At 44.5% G+C, this 20,771-nt stretch overlaps 1 protein-coding gene across 8 annotated transcripts in view; it reads right to left on the bottom strand.

Moving 5' to 3' along the window:
• Nucleotides 1–20,771, bottom strand: part of IMMP2L (inner mitochondrial membrane peptidase subunit 2) — a 1,449,658-nt gene that overhangs the window by 1,412,142 nt on the left and 16,745 nt on the right. For all 8 annotated transcript variants that reach the window (XM_068276511.1, XM_068276513.1, XM_068276518.1 and 5 more), the window contains exon 2: nt 11,465–11,596. In XM_068276511.1, the coding sequence (XP_068132612.1) occupies nt 11,465–11,593 (129 nt within the window). In that variant the 5' untranslated portion in view covers nt 11,594–11,596. The remainder of the gene's footprint in view (nt 1–11,464; nt 11,597–20,771) is intronic.

Genomic DNA, 20,771 nt, shown 5'->3' with positions numbered 1-20,771 from the left:
TCCATTTCTTGTCACTAATAAAGCTTTCTTTTGGTGCTATTTGATTGCTCCTGCGATTTTTACTTTTTATTATATTCATCAAAAAAGACATGAATTTTGGCAAAAAAAATGATTTTTTTAACTTTCTGTGCTGACATTTTTCAAATAAAGTAAAATTTCTGTATACATGCAGCGCGAAAAATGTGGACAAACATGTTTTGGATAAAAAAAAAACCCATTCAGTGTATATTTATTGGTTTGGGTAAAAGTTATAGCGTTTACAAACTATGGTGCAAAAAGTGAATTTTCCCATTTTCAAGCATCTCTGACTTTTCTGACCACCTGTCATGTTTCATGAGGGGCTAGAATTCCAGGATAGTATAAATACCCCCCAAATGACCCCATTTTGGAAAGAAGACATCCCAAAGTATTCACTGAGAGGCATAATGAGTTCATAGAAGATATTATTTTTTGTCACAAGTAAGCGGAAAATGACACTTTGTGACCAAAAAACAAAAAAGTTTCCATTTCTTCTAACTTGCGACAAAAAAAATTAAATCTGCCACGGACTCACCATGCCCCTCTCTGAATACCTTGAAGGGTCTACTTTCCAAAATGGGTCATTTGTGGGGTGTGTTTACTGTCCTGACATTTTGGGGGGTGCTAAATTGTAAGCACCCCTGTAAAGCCTAAAGGGGCTCATTGAACTTTGGACCCCTTAGCGCAGTTAGGCTGCAAAAAAGTGCCACACATGTGGTATTGCCATACTCAGGAGAAGTAGTATAATGTGTTTTGGGGTGTATTTCTACACATACCCATGCTGGGTGGGAGAAATATCTCTGTAAATGACAATTTTTTAATTTTTTTTACACACAATTGTCCATTTACAGAGATCTTTCTCCCACTCAGCATGGGTATGTGTAAAAATGCACCCCAAAACACATTATACTACTTTTCCTGAGTACGGCGATACTACATGTAAGGCACTTTTTTGCACCCTAACTGCACTAAAGGGCCCAAAGTCCAATGAGTACCTTTAGGATTTCACAGGTCATTTTGAGAAATTTCGTTTCAAGACTACTCCTCACGGTTTAGGGCCCCTAAAATGCCAGGGCAGTATAGGAACCCCACAAATGACCCCATTTTAGAAAGAAGACACCCCAAGGTATTCCGTTAGGAGTATGGTGAGTTCATAGAAGATTTTATTTTTTGTCACAAGTTAGCGGAAAATGACACTTTGTGAAAAAACACAATTAAAATCAATTTCCGCTAACTTGTGACAAAAAATAAAATCTTCTATGAACTCGCTATACTACTAACGGAATACCTTGGGGTGTCTTCTTTCTAAAATGGGGTCATTTGTGGGGTTCCTATACTGCCCTGGCATTTTAGGGGCCCTAAACCGTGAGGAGTAGTCTTGAAACGAAATTTCTCAAAATGACCTGTGAAATCCTAAAGGTACTCATTGGACTTTGGACCCTTTAGCGCAGTTAGGGTGCAAAAAAGTGCCACACATGTGGTATCGCCGTACTCGGGAGAAGTAGTACAATGTGTTTTGGGGTGTATTTTTACACATACCCATGCTGGGTGGGAGAAATACCTCTGTAAATGGACAATTGTGTGTAAAAAAATCAAAAGATTGTCATTTACAGAGGTATTTCTCCCACCCAGCATGAGTATGTGTAAAAATACACCCCAAAACACATTATACTACTTCTCCCGAGTATGGCGATACCACATGTGTGGCACTTTTTTGCACCCTAACTGCACTAAGGGGCCCAAAGTCCAATGAGTACCTTTAGGATTTCACAGGTCATTTTTGTTTCAAGACTACAGGCCCATACACACGTCGGATTTGCGCGAACGACGGGTCGTTTGAACGTTCCGTCGTGGCGGATCGCTGGTAACCAGTCTTATCTCCCGAACGATAGTCTGTACACACGCCGGATTTCATGCGGAAACATGCGAACGACGGAACGTTCAAACGACCCGTCGTTCGCGCAAATCCGACGTGTGTATGGGCCTTACTCCTCACGGTTTAGGGCCCCTAAAATGCCAGGGCAGTATAGGAACCCCACAAATGACCCCATTTTAGAAAGAAGACACCCCAAGGTATTCCGTTAGGAGTATGGTGAGTTCATAGAAGTTTTTATTTTTTTGTCACAAGTTAGCGGAAATTGATTTTAATTGTTTTTTTTCACAAAGTGTCATTTTCCGCTAACTTGTGACAAAAAATAAAATCTTCTATGAACTCACCATACTCCGTACGGAATACCTTTGGGTGTCTTCTTTCTAGAATGGGGTCATTTGTGGGGTTCCTATACTGCCCTGGCATTTTAGGGGCCCTAAACCGTGAGGAGTAGTCTTGAAACCAAATGTCGCAAAATGACCTGTGAAATCCTAAAGGTACTCATTGGACTTTGGGCCCCTTAGCGTACTTAGGGTGTAAAAAAGTGCCACACATGTGGTACCGCCGTACTCAGGAGAAGTAGTATAATGCGTTTTGGGGGTGTATTTTTACACATACCCATGCTAAGTGGGAGAAATATCTCTGTAAATGACAATTGTTTGATTTTTTTACACACAATTGTCCATTTACATAGAAATTTCTCCCACCCAGCATGGGTATGTGTAAAAATACACCCCAAAACACATTATACTACTTTTCCTGAGTACGGCGGTACCACATGTGACACTTTTTTGCAGCCTAGGTGCGCTAAGGGGCCCAACGTTCTATTCACAGGTCATTTTGAGGCATGTTTTCTAGACTACTCCTCGCGGTTTAGGGCCCCTAAAATGCCAGGGCAGTATAGGAACCCCACAAGTGACCCCATTTTAGAAAGAAGACACCCCAAGGTATTCCGTTAGGTGTATGGCGAGTTCATAGAAGATTTTATTTTTTGTCACAAGTTAGTGAAAAATGACACTTTGTGAAAAAAAACCAATAAAAATCAATTTCCGCTAACTTTTGACAAAAAATAAAATCTTCTATGAACTCGTCATACACCTAACAGAATACCTTTGGGTGTCTTTTTTTCTAAAATGGGGTCACTTGTGGGGTTCCTATACCGCCCTGGCATTTTACGAGCCCAAAACCGTGAGTAGTCTGGAAACCAAATGTCTCATGCAAATTTTGATGACAGGTGGTCTATGAGGGGGCGAATTTTGTGGAACCGGTCATAAGCAGGGTGGCCTTTTAGATGACAGGTTGTATTGGGCCTGATCTGATGGATAGGAGTGCTAGGGGGGTGACAGGAGGTGATTGATGGGTGTCTCAGGGGGTGGTTAGAGGGGAAAATAGATGCAATCAATGCACTGGGGAGGTGATCGGAAGGGGGTCTGAGGGGGATCTGAGGGTTTGGCCGAGTGATCAGGAGCCCACACGGGGCAAATTAGGGCCTGATCTGATGGGTAGGTGTGCTAGGGGGTGACAGGAGGTGATTGATGGGTGTCTCAAGGTGTGATTAGAGGGGGGAATAGATGCAAGCAATGCACTGGCGAGGTGATCAGGGCTGGGGTCTGAGGGCATTCTGAGGGTGTGGGCGGGTGATTGAGTGCCCTAGGGGCAGATAGGGGTCTAATCTGATGGGTAGCAGTGACAGGGGGTGATTGATGGGTAATTAGTGGGTGTTTAGGGTAGAGAACAGATGTAAACACTGCACTTGGGAGGTGATCGGACGTCAGATCTGCGGGCGATCTATTGGTGTGGGTGGGTGATCAGATTGCCCGCAAGGGGCAGGTTAGGGGCTGATTGATGGGTGGCAGTGACAGGGGGTGATTGATGGGTGGCAGTGACAGGGGGTGATTGATGGGTGATTGATAGGTGATTGACAGGTAATCAGTGGGTTATTACAGGGGAGAACAGATGTAAATATTGCACTGGCGAATTGATAAGGGGGGGTCTGAGGGCAATCTGAGCGTGTAGGCGGATGATTGGGTGCCCGCAAGGGGCAGATTAGGGTCTGATCTGATGGGTAACAGTGACAGGTGGTGATAGGGGGTGATTGATGGGTGATTGATGGGTAATTAGTGGGTGTTTAGAGGAGAGAATAGATGTAAACAATGGATTTGGGAGGTGATCTGATGTCGGATCTGCGGGCGATCTATTGGTGTGGGTGGGTGATCAGTTTGCCCGCAAGGGGCAGGTTAGGGGCTGATTGATGGGTGGCAGTGACAGGGAGTGATTGATGGGTGGCAGTGACAGGGGGTGATTGATGGGTGATTGACAGGTGATTGACAGGTGATCAGTGGGTTATTACAGGGAAGGACAGATGTAAATAATGCCCTGGCGAATTGATAAGGGGGGGTCTGAGGGCAATCTGAGCGTGTAGGCGGGTGATTGGGTGCCCGCAAAGGGGCAGATTAGGGTCTGATCTGATGGGTAACAGTGACAGGTGGTGATAGGGGGTGATTGATGGGTGATTGATGGGTAATTAGTGGGTGTTTAGAGGAGAGAATAGATGTAAACGCTGCGCTTGGGTGGTGATCTGATGTCGGATCTGCGGGCGATCTATTGGTGTGGGTGGGTGATCAGATTGCCCGCAAGGGGCAGGTTAGGGGCTGATTGTTGGGTGGCAGTGACAGGGGGTGATTGATGGGTGATAGGTGATTGGCAGGTGATTGACAGGTGATCAGTGGGTTATTACAGGGAAGGACAGATGTAAATAATGCCCTGGCGAATTGATAAGGGGGGGTCTGAGGGCAATCTGAGCGTGTGGGCGGGTGATTGGGTGCCCGCAAGGGGCAGATTAGGGTCTGATTTGATAGGTAACAGTGACAGGTGGTGATAGGGGGTGATTGATGGGTGATTAGTGGGTGTTCAGAGAAGATAACAGATGTAAACAATACATTTGGGAGGTAATCTGACGGCGGGTTTGCGGGCGATCTATTGGTGTGGGTGGGTGATCAGATTGCCCGCAAGGGGCAGGTTAGGGACTGATTGATGGGTGGCAGTGACAGGGGGTGACAGGGGGTAATTGATGGGTGATAGGTGATTGGCAGGTGATTGACAGGTGATCAGTGGGTTATTACAGGGAAGAACAGATGTAATTAATGCACTGGTGAATTGATAAGGGGGGGTCAGAGGGCAATCTGAGCGTGTGGGCGGGTGATTGGGTGCCCGCAAGGGGCAGATTAGGGTTTGATCTGATAGGTAAAAGTGACAGGTGGTGATCAGGGGGTGATTGATGGGTAATTAGTGGGTGTTTAGAGGAGAGAATAGATGTAAACAATGGATTTGGGAGGTGATCTGATGTCGGATCTGCGGACGATCTATTGGTGTGGGGGGGGTGATCAGATTGCCCGCAAGGGGCAGGTTAGGGGCTGATTGATGGGTGGCAGTGACAGGGGGTGATTGACGGGTGATTGACAGGTGATCAGGGGGGATAGATGCATACAGTACATGGGGGGTGGGGGGTCGGGGGGGGGGTGATCAGGAGGGAGTAGGGCGCAGGGGGGGGGATAAAAAAAATAGCGTTGACAGATAGTGACAGGGAGTGATTGATGGGTGATTAGGGGGGTGATTGGGTGCAAACAGGGGTCTGGGGGGTGGGCAGGGGGGGTCTGATGGGTGCTGTGGGCGATCTGGGGCAGGGGGGGGGGGGAATCAGTGTGCTTGGTGCAGACTAGGGTGGCTGCAGCCTGCCCTGATGGTCCCTCGGACACTGGGACCACCAGGGCAGGAGGCAGCCTGTATAATACACTTTGTAAACATTACAAAGTGTATTATACACTTTGTATGCGGCGATCGTCGGGTTAACATCCCGCCGGCGCTTCCGTATGGCCGGCGGGATGTTGCGGCGGGTGAGCGGCGCCAGATGATCGCGTCACAGATGACGCGATCGCTCCGCCCATGCCCCTACAAGGACCGCCGCCATTTGTCTATACGGCGGTCCTTGCGGGGTCCACTTCCCGGCCGCCTCTGTGCGTTAGGCGGTCGGGAAGTGGTTAATAAAAGCTTGAAACACAAAATCTAAAGCAAATTTCAAAATTACTCCAGAACATTTCTGATCATTAATACTTCCAAGCTGCAGCAGCTCAACCTGCACTAATATGAATGTAAAGGTGGCCATAAATCTAGAGACGATGGGCAGATTTGACCAAGAGGCAAATCTGATTAGAGAGAGATCAATAGGCAGCCCGTAGTCCGCTGGCCGATTCCCCAATCAATTTCAACATGAAATCGCTTGAGAATCGGCCGCATCTGTTGCCAGTGAATAATTGTACCCCCGTGTGTGAATTTATGCATTACCTGTCTTGTGTCGCCCACCGCGTGATGCACATCTGTCTTTGGAATCCCCCGCAGATTATTGTAGGTAGCCAGGTACAGGTGTCGGCCAGTACAGGCTAGCTAGGTACAGGTGTCGGCCAGTACAGGCTAGCTAGGTACAGGTGTCGGCCAGTACAGGCTAGCTAGGTACAGGTGTCGGCCAGTACAGGCTAGCTAGGTACAGGTGTCTGCCAGTACAGGCTAGCTAGGTACAGGTGTCGGCCAGTACAGGCTAGCTAGGTACAGGTGTCGGCCAGTACAGGCTAGCTAGGTACAGGTGTCGGCCAGTACAGGCTAGCTAGGTACAGGTGTCTGCCAGTACAGGCTAGCTAGGTACAGGTGTCGGCCAGTACAGGCTAGCTAGGTACAGGTGTCGGCCAGTACAGGCTAGCTAGGTACAGGTGTCGGCCAGTACAGGCTAGCTAGGTACAGGTGTCGGCCAGTACAGGCTAGCTAGGTACAGGTGTCGCCCAGTACAGGCTAGCTAGGTACAGGTGTCGCCCAGTACAGGCTATCTAGGTACAGGTGTCGCCCAGTACAGGCTAGCTAGGTACAGGTGTCGCCCAGTACAGGCTAGCTAGGTACAGGTGTCGCCCAGTACAGGCTAGCTAGGTACAGGTGTCGCCCAGTACAGGCTAGCTAGGTACAGGTGTCGGCCAATACAGGCTAGCTAGGTACAGGTGTCGGCCAATACAGGCTAGCTAGGTACAGGTGTCGGCCAATACAGGCTAGCTAGGTACAGGTGTCGCCCAGTACAGGCTAGCTAGGTACAGGTGTCGCCCAGTACAGGCTAGCTAGGTACAGGTGTCGCCCAGTACAGGCTAGCTAGGTACAGGTGTCGCCCAGTATAGGCTAGCTAGGTACAGGTGTCACCCAGTGTAGGCTAGCTATGTACAGGTGTCCCCCAGTATAGGCTAGCTAGGCACAGCAGACCCCCAGTATAAGTTTACTTGGTATAGGGCTATAGTACAATGTAGGGCGCAATAGGCCATCTAGTATATGTGCCCCCACCCCCAATCCCCCCTAATCCTGCCGCTTTACATACAAAGCCTTGTTCCAGCGATGGCTGCAGCCTCGTCGCACAACTCCGGTGTTCTACGGTATAAGGAGGATCGGGACTGAACAGCGTCATGACGTCATCATGTCTTAGACGTCAGTCTCGATCCTTCCCATATCTGAGAATACCAAAGCTGTGTGGGGAGGCTGCAGCCATCGCCGGAACAAGGATTGGTATGTAAAGCTGCTGGTTTGGGGAGGGGGGGGGGGTGGGACCACATATACTAGTTCCCATATTGCCTACTACATTGTACTATAGCCCCTACACCTTTTTTAACTTATACTGGGAGACTCCTATGCCATGAAATCCCTCCTGAGTGGCATGCCTGACACTGTGACGGGTATACCGCTTTCAGAAAAGAAAATTCTTGCCCGACACACTGTCAGGCATACTACCCAGAAGGATAAACAATACCAGTTGCCTGGTAGCCCTGCTGATCTATTTGGCTGCGGTTGTGTCTGAATAACCCCATAAACAAGCATGCAGCTAATCTTATAATTTCAGAAACACCTGATCTACTGCATTCTTGTTCAGGGCCTATGGCTAAAAGTATTAATTATGGTAGCCTCCTTTAAAGGAGTTATCAGGGGAAATTTTAATAAAATAAGTGCTACTTACCGGGGGCTTCCTCCAGCCCCAAGCATGTTCCTTTGCCGCAGCCGTTCGCCGCAGCTCCGTCCCGGTCCCCGGAAGGGCGTCAGGCCAACCTCCGGGTCGGCCTGTACTGCACCTGCGCGAGCAGCGCTGTCAATCACTGCCACGTGGGCCGTAGCGGACTGCGCAGGCGCAGAACTACTGGGGAGGGACATGCTGGGAGCTTGGGGAAGCCCCCAGTAAGCAGCACTTATTTTATTAAATTTTTCCTGATAACTCCTTTAACCACCTTGGCGGTAATGACAAGCTCAGTTAGAGCCCTTCACCCAATCCTCCCCCAACCTTAGGGCCTGCTGCCTATAGAACCCTGCCCCACTTCCTTCCAAACACCAATACTATAGGGGAAAGAAGTAACTGGCCATAGCCAGTCCTGCTCCCTCCCATTACATTACACAACCATCCATGCAATATCCACCAATGCCCCACATCATCATCCATAATCCATTGCTCTAAGGCCACACCTTCTCCCATAGTAAAGTATGGTTAGCTGAATGCGTGGCTATCCATGACCCTCCAACCAATAGTGCAAAAATGAGGGAAGATGATTTAACGACACCTTTCAGAATTTAAGGCAGCACTAAGGGAGGTCAGGCCACTTCAGTGGTGCAGTAATCTGCCTCCTGAATAAGGACCCTGGCCATTAGTACTCAACATGACCATCACTAGAAACAGGTTAGTAGGGAAAGGAGAGGGCTCGGGGGATTGGCAATATAAAAAAGTTAATTTTAGGTTTCGAAAATTATGCTTAAGAATATGTATTTTATTTGCAGTTATAAGAAAGCCTTTAGTTAAACATTTATAACACTGTTAGCTGGTGAGAAGACAAAGCAACGGATGTCTCCAAAAGACAGAAAGTACACTTAGGGAAACCAAAGTCATTTCTTTGAAGACGAAAGCTTCTTCCCCTGCAGTATGCAAAACTAATGCAGTTATTCTACTTTCCTGCTCCCTGTTGATTTGTGGATAACACTAACTTCCAAAGGTCTGCACACAACAAAAGAAATTCATGGCAATGGTACAACAGCCTCGCGAGCACAAAACCACAAGAGACGACAGGTCTTGCCATTTAAGATTTCCAGCAAGATGATCAGCCAACACAAGTAAAGTTACAGTATTAAATTACCACACAAGTACCAGTAGAAAATGTAGTTACACATTTAAGAATGTCCTGTTCTTTTTGACAGAACTTTTAATTTCAAACGCAGCAAGAAGCAAGATAATGAGAGCACAACACTGCTGGCAGTCTAAGAGGTTTATTAGAAATCAAACTTTCAGGGATCACACAGAGCTAGCTTGAAGTTAAGATTATTGAGTGTCCAATGGTCATATACTGCATATCAATAAAAAGGCTACATGCTGCTTATATCCCTTATATCCCTCTCTCACAGCCATGCAGTATCTTTCAAGTGTTTCTCATAAAGCACTCCAAAATACTACAGACTGTTTTGGCATAATCTGCTGGGCTTGCTTCTTCCCACAAGAATACAATTAATCTGTCCCTAATATAATATTATTAGAGTTCTTACACTGATTAACCTTTAATGCGCTTCTAATTCCATGCATATAAGCTGAAATATTGTACAGTTTTTATATTTTATTTTAAAGTTTGTCTTAAGACTTGCTGAATGACTGCAGCTGCTGATACTGTAGGTTTGGCTAAAATCATGAAGAAAAACAATTATACACTGTACGCTATGAAAATGGCATTTCTGCAGATACGAAGTGGTCAGTGATGAAACAATACGTTTTTCTTCCCCCAACAATACATTGTAAGGAGCAAACCAAGTCTATACAAATCACAACCTTACTCCTAAACAACTTAGTAATATTATGAAGACAGTACAAAGGACAGTGGCATAGCTAAGGTGCTATGGGCCCCGATGCAAGTTTTACATGGGGCTTCCCAAGCACTCTATACATAGCAGTTGATATGGTGCACCAAAACCTGCCAAGGATTTCCATAGTGTCAGAGGTGCAAGAAGGTGATGGTAAAAAAGTTTGTTAACGATTACTACTATTTAAAGCATCTAAAGAAGTGATTATTACCAGCACAGGACCAATAGGGAGCTAATATTGTGCTTAAGGGAGGGCCCTTCTGGCCCAAGGGCCTCGATGCGATCGCTACCTCTGCACCCCCTATTGCTACGCCACTGACAAAGGAACAGTATGCGTGCAAGCTTTTGAAAGAAAAAACAAGAATTATTATTTTTTAAGCAGATACAAGCATGTGAATCTACTACTTAATTGTGAACAAGAACCAATTACCACAAAAAATGTTGTGGTTTCTTATGCTGTTAAAAGTTTCAAACACATACACTACACAATACATACATACATACATACATACATACATACATACATACATACATACATACATACATACAGGTGAAACTTGAAAAATTAGAATATCATGCAAAAGTCCACTTCTTTCAGTAATTCATCTTAGTTTTGGCTTTTAATATATTAAACAGACTCATTACATGCAAAGTGAGATTTCTGTTTACTATGTTTACTATTCTAGGCTCAAAGTGTCAGACTCTAATCAGCTAATTAATCCAAAATACCTGCAAATACCTTCCTATTTACTTTACATTATTTTGAATTACCGAGATAAATGGACTTTTGCATGATATTCTAATTTTTCCGAATTTCACTCTGTAGACATATGACTATGGTAGGGATGAGACTGTGAGCCACTCTGAGGGACAGTTAAGTAAAAAGACAATATACACTGTACAATGCTGCAGAAGATGTTGGTGCTCTATAAATACAAAATAATAATTCAAATGCATTGAGTCTGGTATAGATAAAACATGTGAGGGGAAAAATGTGATACTAACTAATTTATCCACATCATTACCCAAGTTTTACACTGGTACAGTGTTAGATTGTATACACTACCGGTATTACACCCAGTTTACACTGACAGCTCCCAAGTGCTGCATTACCTGGGGCTTCCTCCAGCCCCTGGCAGACTATCTGCCCCTCGCCGCAGCTTCGGTGTCCCGGGATCCTGTCCGTTGTCCCGGGATCCTGTCCGTTGCAGATAGTGACCTCGCCAGGTTGGTATCTACTGCACCTGCGTGAGCGTGTGTGTCTGCGCCACTCGTGATCACCCTCACGTGGTCTGGAGCATTCCGTGCAGGCCCAGAAGTACTGCATCCTAGCTTGTCTCTGTGGTGACTGTAAAAATAATTATCAAGTGAGCCTGACTAGTCAGTTTTTGGTGTTTTGCTGCACAACCAGTAAGTGGTGGTAGGCAATTCCCCTGAAGAAGTTGGAGAACACTCTTCAGTACGAGTCAGGACTAGGCCTAAACCCTCAAAGAAAACAAGATTCCATGTAAGTTCAGGGGAACCACAGGGTTCACAAGACTCTTTCTTTACATGTAAACACACAGAAAGTCAAGTAAGGATATAACTACTGTAGTAAAACCCTTCTTTTTTCAGTTTCAAATAGTCTAGGTCCAGATAAAAAAGAATACAGAAGCTATAATAGAAACTTACCTGCATTGAAATTCCATCTACCCTTGCTATGCAAGCAACACGATCAAAAAATGTCACAGTGACTGGTACTGCCACAAAAAATCCACTAACAAACGCCCGGATATACCGCCTTCCATGAAACCGTGCCATTATCTATATGAAAACAAAAATCATACAACCTTTTGTTATGAAGCTGAGAGGTCTACAATACACAGAGCACAGAAAATACTGAATCATAATACAAAACATGATATACCCTGCACCCATATAAATACTGTACATTATGCTCAGATTATTCAGCTGAAAAGAAATATTTTATTTGGATCCTTCTTTACTAAAGACCAGCTTTGCAACTAATATACTGTACTATAGATATTTCTAATTTCAGGACATGCTTATAAACCAGACTGAGGACCACACCCAGATCAGGCATATTTTGAAAACAAAAACACATAGGAAGACACTCTGGGAGTCCCTCAGCTGGCTGCAACAATCCGTCTCTAAAGGTGGCCACTAACAGTCCAATTTCTAGCAAAAAATCGTTAGAGCGATCAGAAATTCTGATTGAATTGGTTGTAAATCTCCGTTGTTGGGCACAATCGATTACAAACAATTATAAAAAAAATAGTTGGCCGATTGGATTTTCATCAAACCAAAATTTGGATTTGCCGGTTGTGCCAGATTGGAAGCAAAGATTAGTTAGTTGACGGTGTAGTGAACGATTTCACTTCTGCTCAGAATTATCCGATCGCTCAAACAATTTTTTGCTAGTAATTAGACTGTTAGTGGCCACCCTAATGGTCATTAAAAGCACAGGTATTCGTCACATGGGTGAGAGTTAGCAATGTTTACACTTGTGTTCATTTGGATTCTCCAGTCAACTGTGACAATGGTGGCTTTCATTTTAGGGGCACCCCTTGCTATTCTTTTACATACTCCAGTGAAATGCACATCCTGCTATAAAAGTGTACCCAAGACTACATGTGACATAAACATGTGTATGCAGAGGCATAGCTTTGGGGGGGGCAAGGAGAGACATATGACCCCGGGCGCAGCACTGTGAGGGCTCTCAGCACAGCCGCTGCACCCCTACTTGCGTGAGAGGCAGCTCGCTGGCTGCCCAAAGTTCCCCTGCTTCTCTCTCACCCTCTGCAGAAGAGTTAACAGCAGCAGAAAATGGGGTGGGCACACAACTTTTGATGCCATTCATGACAACATTCTGATATATGGCCACGCCCATTTCATCCAGAGGGGGCACAAAAACTTTCTCCGGGGCTGAAAACCCTAGCTACGCCTCTGTGTGTATGTACAGTGCAAAACATTTATAACCAGGCTACTTTGCTTGTTTTATTTTGCTGCCTGAGGCCTTGTTCACATTGCATTGGGCTCGCGTGTCTGTCCGCGTTGGGCTGTTTTTGAGGCATCTTTTCGCCCCCTCGTGTGGCATCGGCGTCCCAGTCCTCCACCGCGGTGTGCCCGGTAACTCCAATTGTAAATCCCGGCTGGCGAGCGCTTCCGCAACCTGGTGACGTCAGCCCCCAAATGGGCGGCGTCAGGTGCGACTGACGTCACCAGGTTGCGGAAGAGCTCGCCGGCCGGCCGGGATTTACAATTGGAGTTAGCGGGCACACCGCAGTGGAGGAACGGGACGCCGACGCCACACGAAGGGGTGAAACCGCTGGGCTTATCAGCCCGATATGCACCATATCTACTACGACTGTGTAAGTGCGCTGTATAGCGCAGGCTGCATACCAGTATTCACATCAAGTTGCGCTATGAATATTTTTATTGTTTATGTTTTTAGATGGAATCTGGATTAAATGTTATTACTTGAGATGGAATAGCCTGGTGCCTAGTCATGGATTGACAACAAACGCTAGATCCACCTGGATGTGAGGTGGAAACCATCTGGTGAGCGGTTATTAATGCTGGAGTTTCGGGTGCATGTTTTTTACACTGATTGGAATCACGTGTGCTGCACTATTTTCACTGGAGGAGAGTGGTCTGATATGTTTAAATACAGTAATGCACTATGTGTAGTATGTTTACTTTTTGCAGACATAACGAGCCATAGAAGAGGAGCGCTGTCATTCATCATTTATACATCATATATACAGTCACAGATGTGTACATCTAACTTTAAAAATACGGGGACTGCTTTACTGAAGCAGCACAAGTAACTTTTTTGATTGGTTTATTTCATTTTGTGGACCAAGCAGAGCTATTACTGTATATATAAATTAGTTATGATGACTTATCTGAGAAATAGAACATTTTATCATATTTTCTATTTTAATTACAGTTTAAATTCATTAGGAGTCAGAGCATTTTTTTCCCGACTCACGGTACCCAAAAATTGCTCCGACTCCACAGTCCTGTAAATTACAGCCATAAAAGTCTTCCTGGCAGAATACAAAACTTCTGAGAGCAGAGAGAGATAGAAAAAGGTAAATAGATCATGTATTTTCTGTTAGGGACACTTAATAGGCTGCCATTGAGCAGACACAAACAAACATTCAATCTACTTTGTAAATGTTTAATATAAAATAAATGGGATAACTAAAGTAATTTTTAGGACCAGGAGGATAAATACAGTTGTGTATCTCTTCAGTTTATTTTCTGTAATGAATGTGTTAGACTCAGAATCTCTGATCACTAGTGATCTGCAGTATCACCCGTAATGCAGAGGCTAACAGATTATATGGCGATCTGCAGAATCGCCAAATAATGCAGGTAGTAGCACAGGAGTGAACACACAAAAATACAATTCAAGATGAGAGAAGCTTTGTGGAAATATCCACCACACTGCGATTCCTCAGGGGTGTCGAACCCCTGAATGGGAACCCTGTGTGTGAGACTCTTGAGCAGAGCACGAGCTGAAGGTGTCTCAGCCTCTAGTAGTAATGGTGTACTAGAGGCCAGGCGTCTCAGAGAGGCGAACCTCTAGAACGGAAACCCTTCAGTGGGAGACGAGCCACTGAGGAGAGCAAGGTTGGACAGAAATAGGTTCGGCAACGATACAGGCAGTGAGGTACAAAATCAGGAGACGGATATCAGAGTCGGAAACGAGCCAAGGTCAGCAGGAAATCAGATAGGCAAAAGTACAATATCAGAAGGCGAGAGAATAATCAAGGTACAGGCAAAGGTCAAATACAATAAGATCAATCAGGCTAACTGCGTGTGCAAGTAACGGGGTCCTGCCGCACTTTACACACCGGGAACTGTCTAAGGTCTGAGCGCTAACACAGGGTGTCGCAAACACAGACGAAGTGCCAGTTTCAAGCACTTCCTTATATACTGCCTGGGACAGGAAGGACCTCCCAGAGCTGCAACCAATCAGAGCAGGCTCAAGGACCTGCCTGACGTCAGCTGACCTCCAAGTCAGCTGGGACGTTTCTTCAGAGTATAAAAGGGAGGCCGGTGTGCGCGCGCACTTCCTATAGCGGGGGAAACAGAGTCATGCAGAGCAACATGCCGGTGAGTTTGGCGCGATGTGCCCGCACGGACATGCGGGGAGGATGCAGACAGAGTTCCGCATTCCGCAATAGAACGTACGCTTACCGGAGCGGGTGCAGCCAAAGATCCGCACTCCGTCCGAGAAAGTATTCATTACATTTTCACCTCGGATTCTCTTTAAGGATGCTAGTGGTAGGAACATTTGTTATTCACAGGAGGCTTTAAAGGACCCCCATTGTTTAAACATGCTTTTGCAATTTATTGTCACAAATACCTGTGCTTGTAATAAAAATTACAGATGGGGGTTGTTGTGCCAAGATATCCTTTGTAACCAGATACACTATCTAATATGTGTTGCTCTTACTATTAGAAACATTCTACTAGGGTTATCCCAGTAGCCTACATTTTGTTGTACTGCCCCTTTAGTTTTTAAACTGTATACATTTACATATAATTACTGACTGTGTAGGAAAGTTTTCATACTACAGGAAGGTGGTAAAAGTGGTCAGTGATTGGCCAATCAAAATTGAAGTTGTGTGCAAGGCTTAAGTGGGCAAAACTGAATCCAAACAGAATTGAGGCAAAATCGACTACCACTGATAGGACAATGCTGCCTAGGTCAATCCGATTCTGTGTACACCTGAAATTACTTTGGAGATACATTTTTAAAAAATAAACACGTATTTATTTTTTATATGTAATAGTGTATGTGGGTATATTTTTACTTTTTGGCCACAAGATGGTCGCCACTTAATACCTGTGCACTGTAAACACTTCACAGGAAGAGGTTTGTGTATCTGTTTACTTTCCTTTTGCAAATGAATACCAGTGTCTTGCTGACACCAGCTTTCATTCATCACAGGCACTGAGATCAGCTTCGGAAACAGCGGTTTCCCATTCACCCATCATGGAATGGCAGGATTGAGACAAAGGAGAATGGGAGCACACCCGGGATCGCGGACATCGGCTGTAAGTAAACAAATACACATCTCTACGCCCCAAGTGAAGTTTACAGGGTCATGGATATGCATATCAGGGATCTCAAAGTAGTTAAATCACATCTCAATTGATAGAAGTATGGATGCTGATATGTATTTCCCTTTAAACTCCACCAGTTGCCTGGCAGTCCTTCTGATCTTTCTGGCATCAGTAGTGTCTGAATCACACACCCAAAACAAGCATGTAGCCAATACAGTCAGACATCAATCAGAAACATGTGCCTTGCATGCTTGTTCAGTGTGTATGACTAAAAGGCCTGGTACACACTTTCAATTATGATTGGACAATCACTGACCACTTTTACCACCTCCATGTAGTATGAGTGTTTACCTACACAATCTGCTCAAGATATTCAATTTCAGTTGACCACCATACTACAAAGAGGTGGTGAAATTGATAAGTAATTGGCCAATCATAATTGAAAGTATGTACCAGGCTTTAGAGGCAGAGGATCAATCGATAAACCAGACAATTAGTATTAATTAAGAGGAAATAACTAGGTCAGCCTCCAGATCCCTCTCACATCAGGTGTTCCTTTATATAGAGGAAACAAGTGGAATCTTCCTCTATCTGAACTAGATCTTAGGCCTATAGACACCTCTGCATTTTATGGGCACAACTTTCTCAGTGGATTTACAACAGATCTGCAGGGAATGTTTATGTAGAATTTAATAGTAAAGTATAATACTCATTACATTATATAAACACTTCATCAGATGCTCTCAGTTACAAATAAAAGACAACTGATTTTCAAAGTAATGTCCATGTTTCCCCATGGCTCAGTTCCCATGATCTGCGTTTTAACTGAAGGCTTTTTCACAACGCACTGCTATGAGAAAAAAAAAAAAACGTACCAATGCATTAAAGGACCACTTTAAAAGAGTAAGCAGTTAACATCTGACAGAACCAATATATTTTGGACTAGTCAATCTCCTCATGGGGGATTCTCAGGGATTTATTTGTTTTCAAAAGCATTTCCTGAACGGTAGTTGTTAAAGGAGTCATCAGGGGAAAAATGCTAAAATAAGTGGTACTTACCAGGGGCTTCCTCCAGCTCCAAGCTCCCAGGACGTCCCCCGCCGCAGCTCTGCCCGCAGCCGTTCGCCGTAGGTCCGTCCCGGACCCCGGCGATGACATCAGAGCAACCTCCAGGTCGCTCTGTACTGTGCCTGCGCGAGCAGCGCTATCAATCACCGCCACGTGGGCCGGTGATTGATAGCGCCAAACGAATTATCAGGTGGCTCTGTATGGATGATAGTGATGAAACCCCTCCCACAGTGTGATGTCAGAACCATGGTTCTGACATCACATTGTGGGAGCCTTGTTGCATTGTGGGAAATAACAGCTGTTTACAGCTGGGTCCAACTGCCAAAAAAACAAGTAGCATCTCCTTCCACTGATATCACCTGCTAGCAGTAAAAATGCCATCATGTGGTAAATGTCCGAAAGTAAATCAGGGAGAGGAAAGGTTTTACAATGAGAAAACACTGACAATCATTTATACAGATTATTATTAAAATGAAGCACTTTCTTTTATTACATTATTTTCACTGGAGTTCCTCTTTAACTGCTTACTTTTTTAGCTGCAGTGGTCCTTTAAGCCTTAACCACTTCACCTCCCTTGCTACACTTATCTACTCCCCACAAAACTTTACTTGAAGCTCAGGGGAGTAGATAGGCATACTTGTGGTAAACAGTGTGCTGTATGCCCAATAAGCTATCTGATTATGTATATAGGGTATCATTTTAACCGTGACAAGTGAGAGAATAGATTTTGTGTTGCTTGACAACTGAGGGCTAAGTCATGTGATTTTTTTTACCGGAAAACTGAATGAAAAGCAATAAAACTGTTATTTTCATGTACTCTATACCCCTAAATAAATACTTGTAAAAAAAAAAAAAAAAAAAAAGTGACAGCATTGAAAAGAGAATACATAGTTACCCTAGGGACTTAGCTTTTAAAATATGTATGCCATGAGAGTGTATTACTGTTAATCATGAAGATAAGGGCTTTTAATTACTGATAGAGTACAATGAGAAAACAAAAAACACAAACCAGAAACTAATATATTATCGCCATACATTGTACTAGGAACATTATTTAAATGTTGAGATAACCAGGACAAATTAGCAAATACAATGGCCTCAATTCACTAAGATCATGCTAGAGATAATAAGGCAAGAGAAAACTTACCTCCACACGTGAGAGAGTTATCTTACCTCTTCATTCCTTAAGTTACCTCTCCTGTAGTTAATTTACCTCCTCTGTAGTTAATTTACCTCCTCTGTAGTTATTTTCACATGCAGCTAATTAACAGCCTGTCTTTAACTCTGGAGTTATTTTAAGGATTGGAGAGTTAATTTAAAGACAGAAGAGTTAACTTTAAGGTCCGTACACACGCCGGACTTTAGGCAACGACGGGTCCGTCGTTGCCTCCCGCTGGGTGGGCGTGCCAGCGACAGTCCGGCGTGTGTACGCTCTGTCGTCAGACTGATACGGCTGTTTCTGAGCGATCCGCCCGGCGGATCGCTCAGAAACAGCCGTATCAGTCTGACGACAGAGCGTACACACGCCGGACTGTCGCTGGCACGCCCACCCAGCGGGAGGCAACGACGGACCCGTCGTTGCCTAAAGTCCGGCGTGTGTACCAGGGCTGTGGAGTCGGAGTCGGAGTCGTGGAGTCGGAGTCGTGGAGTCGGGCAATTTTGGGTGCCTGGAGTCGGAGTCGGGAAAAAATGCACCGACTCCGACTCCTAATGAATTTGTAACTGTAATTAAAATAGAAAATATGATAAAATGTTCTATTTCTCAGATAATAGTCATGAAAAATAATGTATATATACAGTATATATACAGTAATAGCTGTGCTTAGTCCACAAAAATGAAATAAACCAATCAAAATTAGTTACTTGTGCTGCTTCAATAAAGCAGTCCCCGTATTTTTAAGGTCAGATATACATATCTGATTGTGACTGTTTATATGATGTGTACACAGGAATCTCTTATATATACTAAATAACATCTATGCTGTAAGAATAAAGCCTGATGTGTAGCGGTGTCACTAATAAAGATGGTCAACAAGATGGAAATAATTCTGCATTGATGCTGATTTATGCAAATGTATGCACTCCCTTTGCTGATGAAATCAAATAATTTGATATGTTGTTAAAATTTGGTTTGGTGACTACAAATTAAAGGGTAACTGAGACGGATGAAAAGTAAAGTTTTATACATACCTGGGGCTTCCTCCAGCCCCCCTCAGGCTAATCAGTCCCTCGCTGTCCTCCACCACCCGGATCTTCTGCTATGAGTCCTGGTAATTCAGCCAGTCAGCTCTGTCCGGCCGCATGCCGCTCCCACAGCCAGGAACATTCTGCACCTGCGCAATAGTGCTGCACAGGTGTAGTATGCTCCTGGCGGCGGAGTGTGTGCATGTGCACTACGCCTGACTGGCTAGAGTACCTGGACTCAAAGCAGAGGATCCAGGTGGCGGATGAGGACAACGAGGGACTGATTATCCTGAAGGCGGCTGGAGGAAGCCCCAGGTATGTATAAAACTTTAATTTCATCTGTCTCAGGTTTACTTTGTTACACAGTAGTACTATACTCTACATATGCACTCCCCACAGAGCTGCAGGGAATCCACTGAGAATGCTGTGCACATTGAACACAGAGGTGTTGTCTGTTTACAATCTCCTCATTCCCCTGCAGAGTACCTGCACATCATTCTTACATGTACCCACACTTACATTGCCTAGGGCCTGATAGATGTTCTTTGTTCCGGTTTGTACCTTTTACAAGTACTCTTACCAAGGACTAGTTTTAGTCTAAAGGGAATAAATATAGTAGTCTACATATCCTTCTCACTTAAGTTGTCTTGTAAAATTTCTAAGCGTTGGCAGTTAAGAGACGAATTTCATGTTACATACTTTTAATCAACAAAATTGTAATATGCAAATTAGAGGAGTCGGAGTCGTGGAGTCGGAGTCGGTGGAATCCTAAACTGAGGAGTCGGAGTCGGAGTCGGTGGATTTTTGGACCGACTCCACAGCCCTGGTGTGTACGGACCTTTAGGCTTGCCTGAGGTAAAATGTTTCCTGAATACTACATGCCTTATCACCATGGTAACAACTCTAGAAGAGTTATTAAAGACAGGAGATAAGTTTAGTGAATTGAGGCCAATGTGTGGGTTTTACCTATGGTAACATTGTTTATTTGAAAACTATAGTGCATGGAAATGGAGAAATAGAGTATTTTTTCTTTTTTTTCTCATTTTTCCCTTTAAAATGCACAGATAATAGCATAATTACTAAAAGCAAATATCAACCTCACAAAGCATAATTTGTGGCAAAAAAAAACAAGATATAGATCATTTACATCTGATGAGTAGCAATAAAGTTATTGGTGAATGAATGGGAGGAGCGCTGAAATGTGAAAATTGCTCTGGTTTTTAAGCAAAAAACCCTGTGGTGCTGAAGTGGTTAAAGGGCCCATAGGGCTTATTTTCACAAGGGGTGATTCTGTGCAATTTCACACACGATTCCCGATCCAGAATTTAAGCCTATTGAAATCAATAGGCTTCTTCTGAATGGACATGCATGGGGGGAAAAAAAGGGGGGGGGAGCAACTCTTCAGAAATTGGACAAGGCATCCAACTCCCTATAGTCATGCATGGAATTACTAGAGGGATTTGGATGCGCAATCATGCTGCATAAGTGCCCCTTGGCTCTAGTGGAAACTCAGCCTAAGGCTACGTTTACACCAGAGTGCCGCGTCTGTTTCCGAAAAAGGAGCCTGCTCCCTAGCTCATGCAAAATCACACCCGAATGCAACAACCATGCAAATGCAATGTCCGAAAAAAATGCAGCAGGC

Source organism: Hyperolius riggenbachi, chromosome 3, assembly GCF_040937935.1.
Source record: "Hyperolius riggenbachi isolate aHypRig1 chromosome 3, aHypRig1.pri, whole genome shotgun sequence".
Taxonomy (NCBI): Eukaryota; Metazoa; Chordata; class Amphibia; order Anura; family Hyperoliidae; genus Hyperolius; species Hyperolius riggenbachi.
The sequence above is the reverse complement of the archived record's forward strand: the minus strand, read 5'-3'. Positions and strand labels throughout refer to the sequence as shown.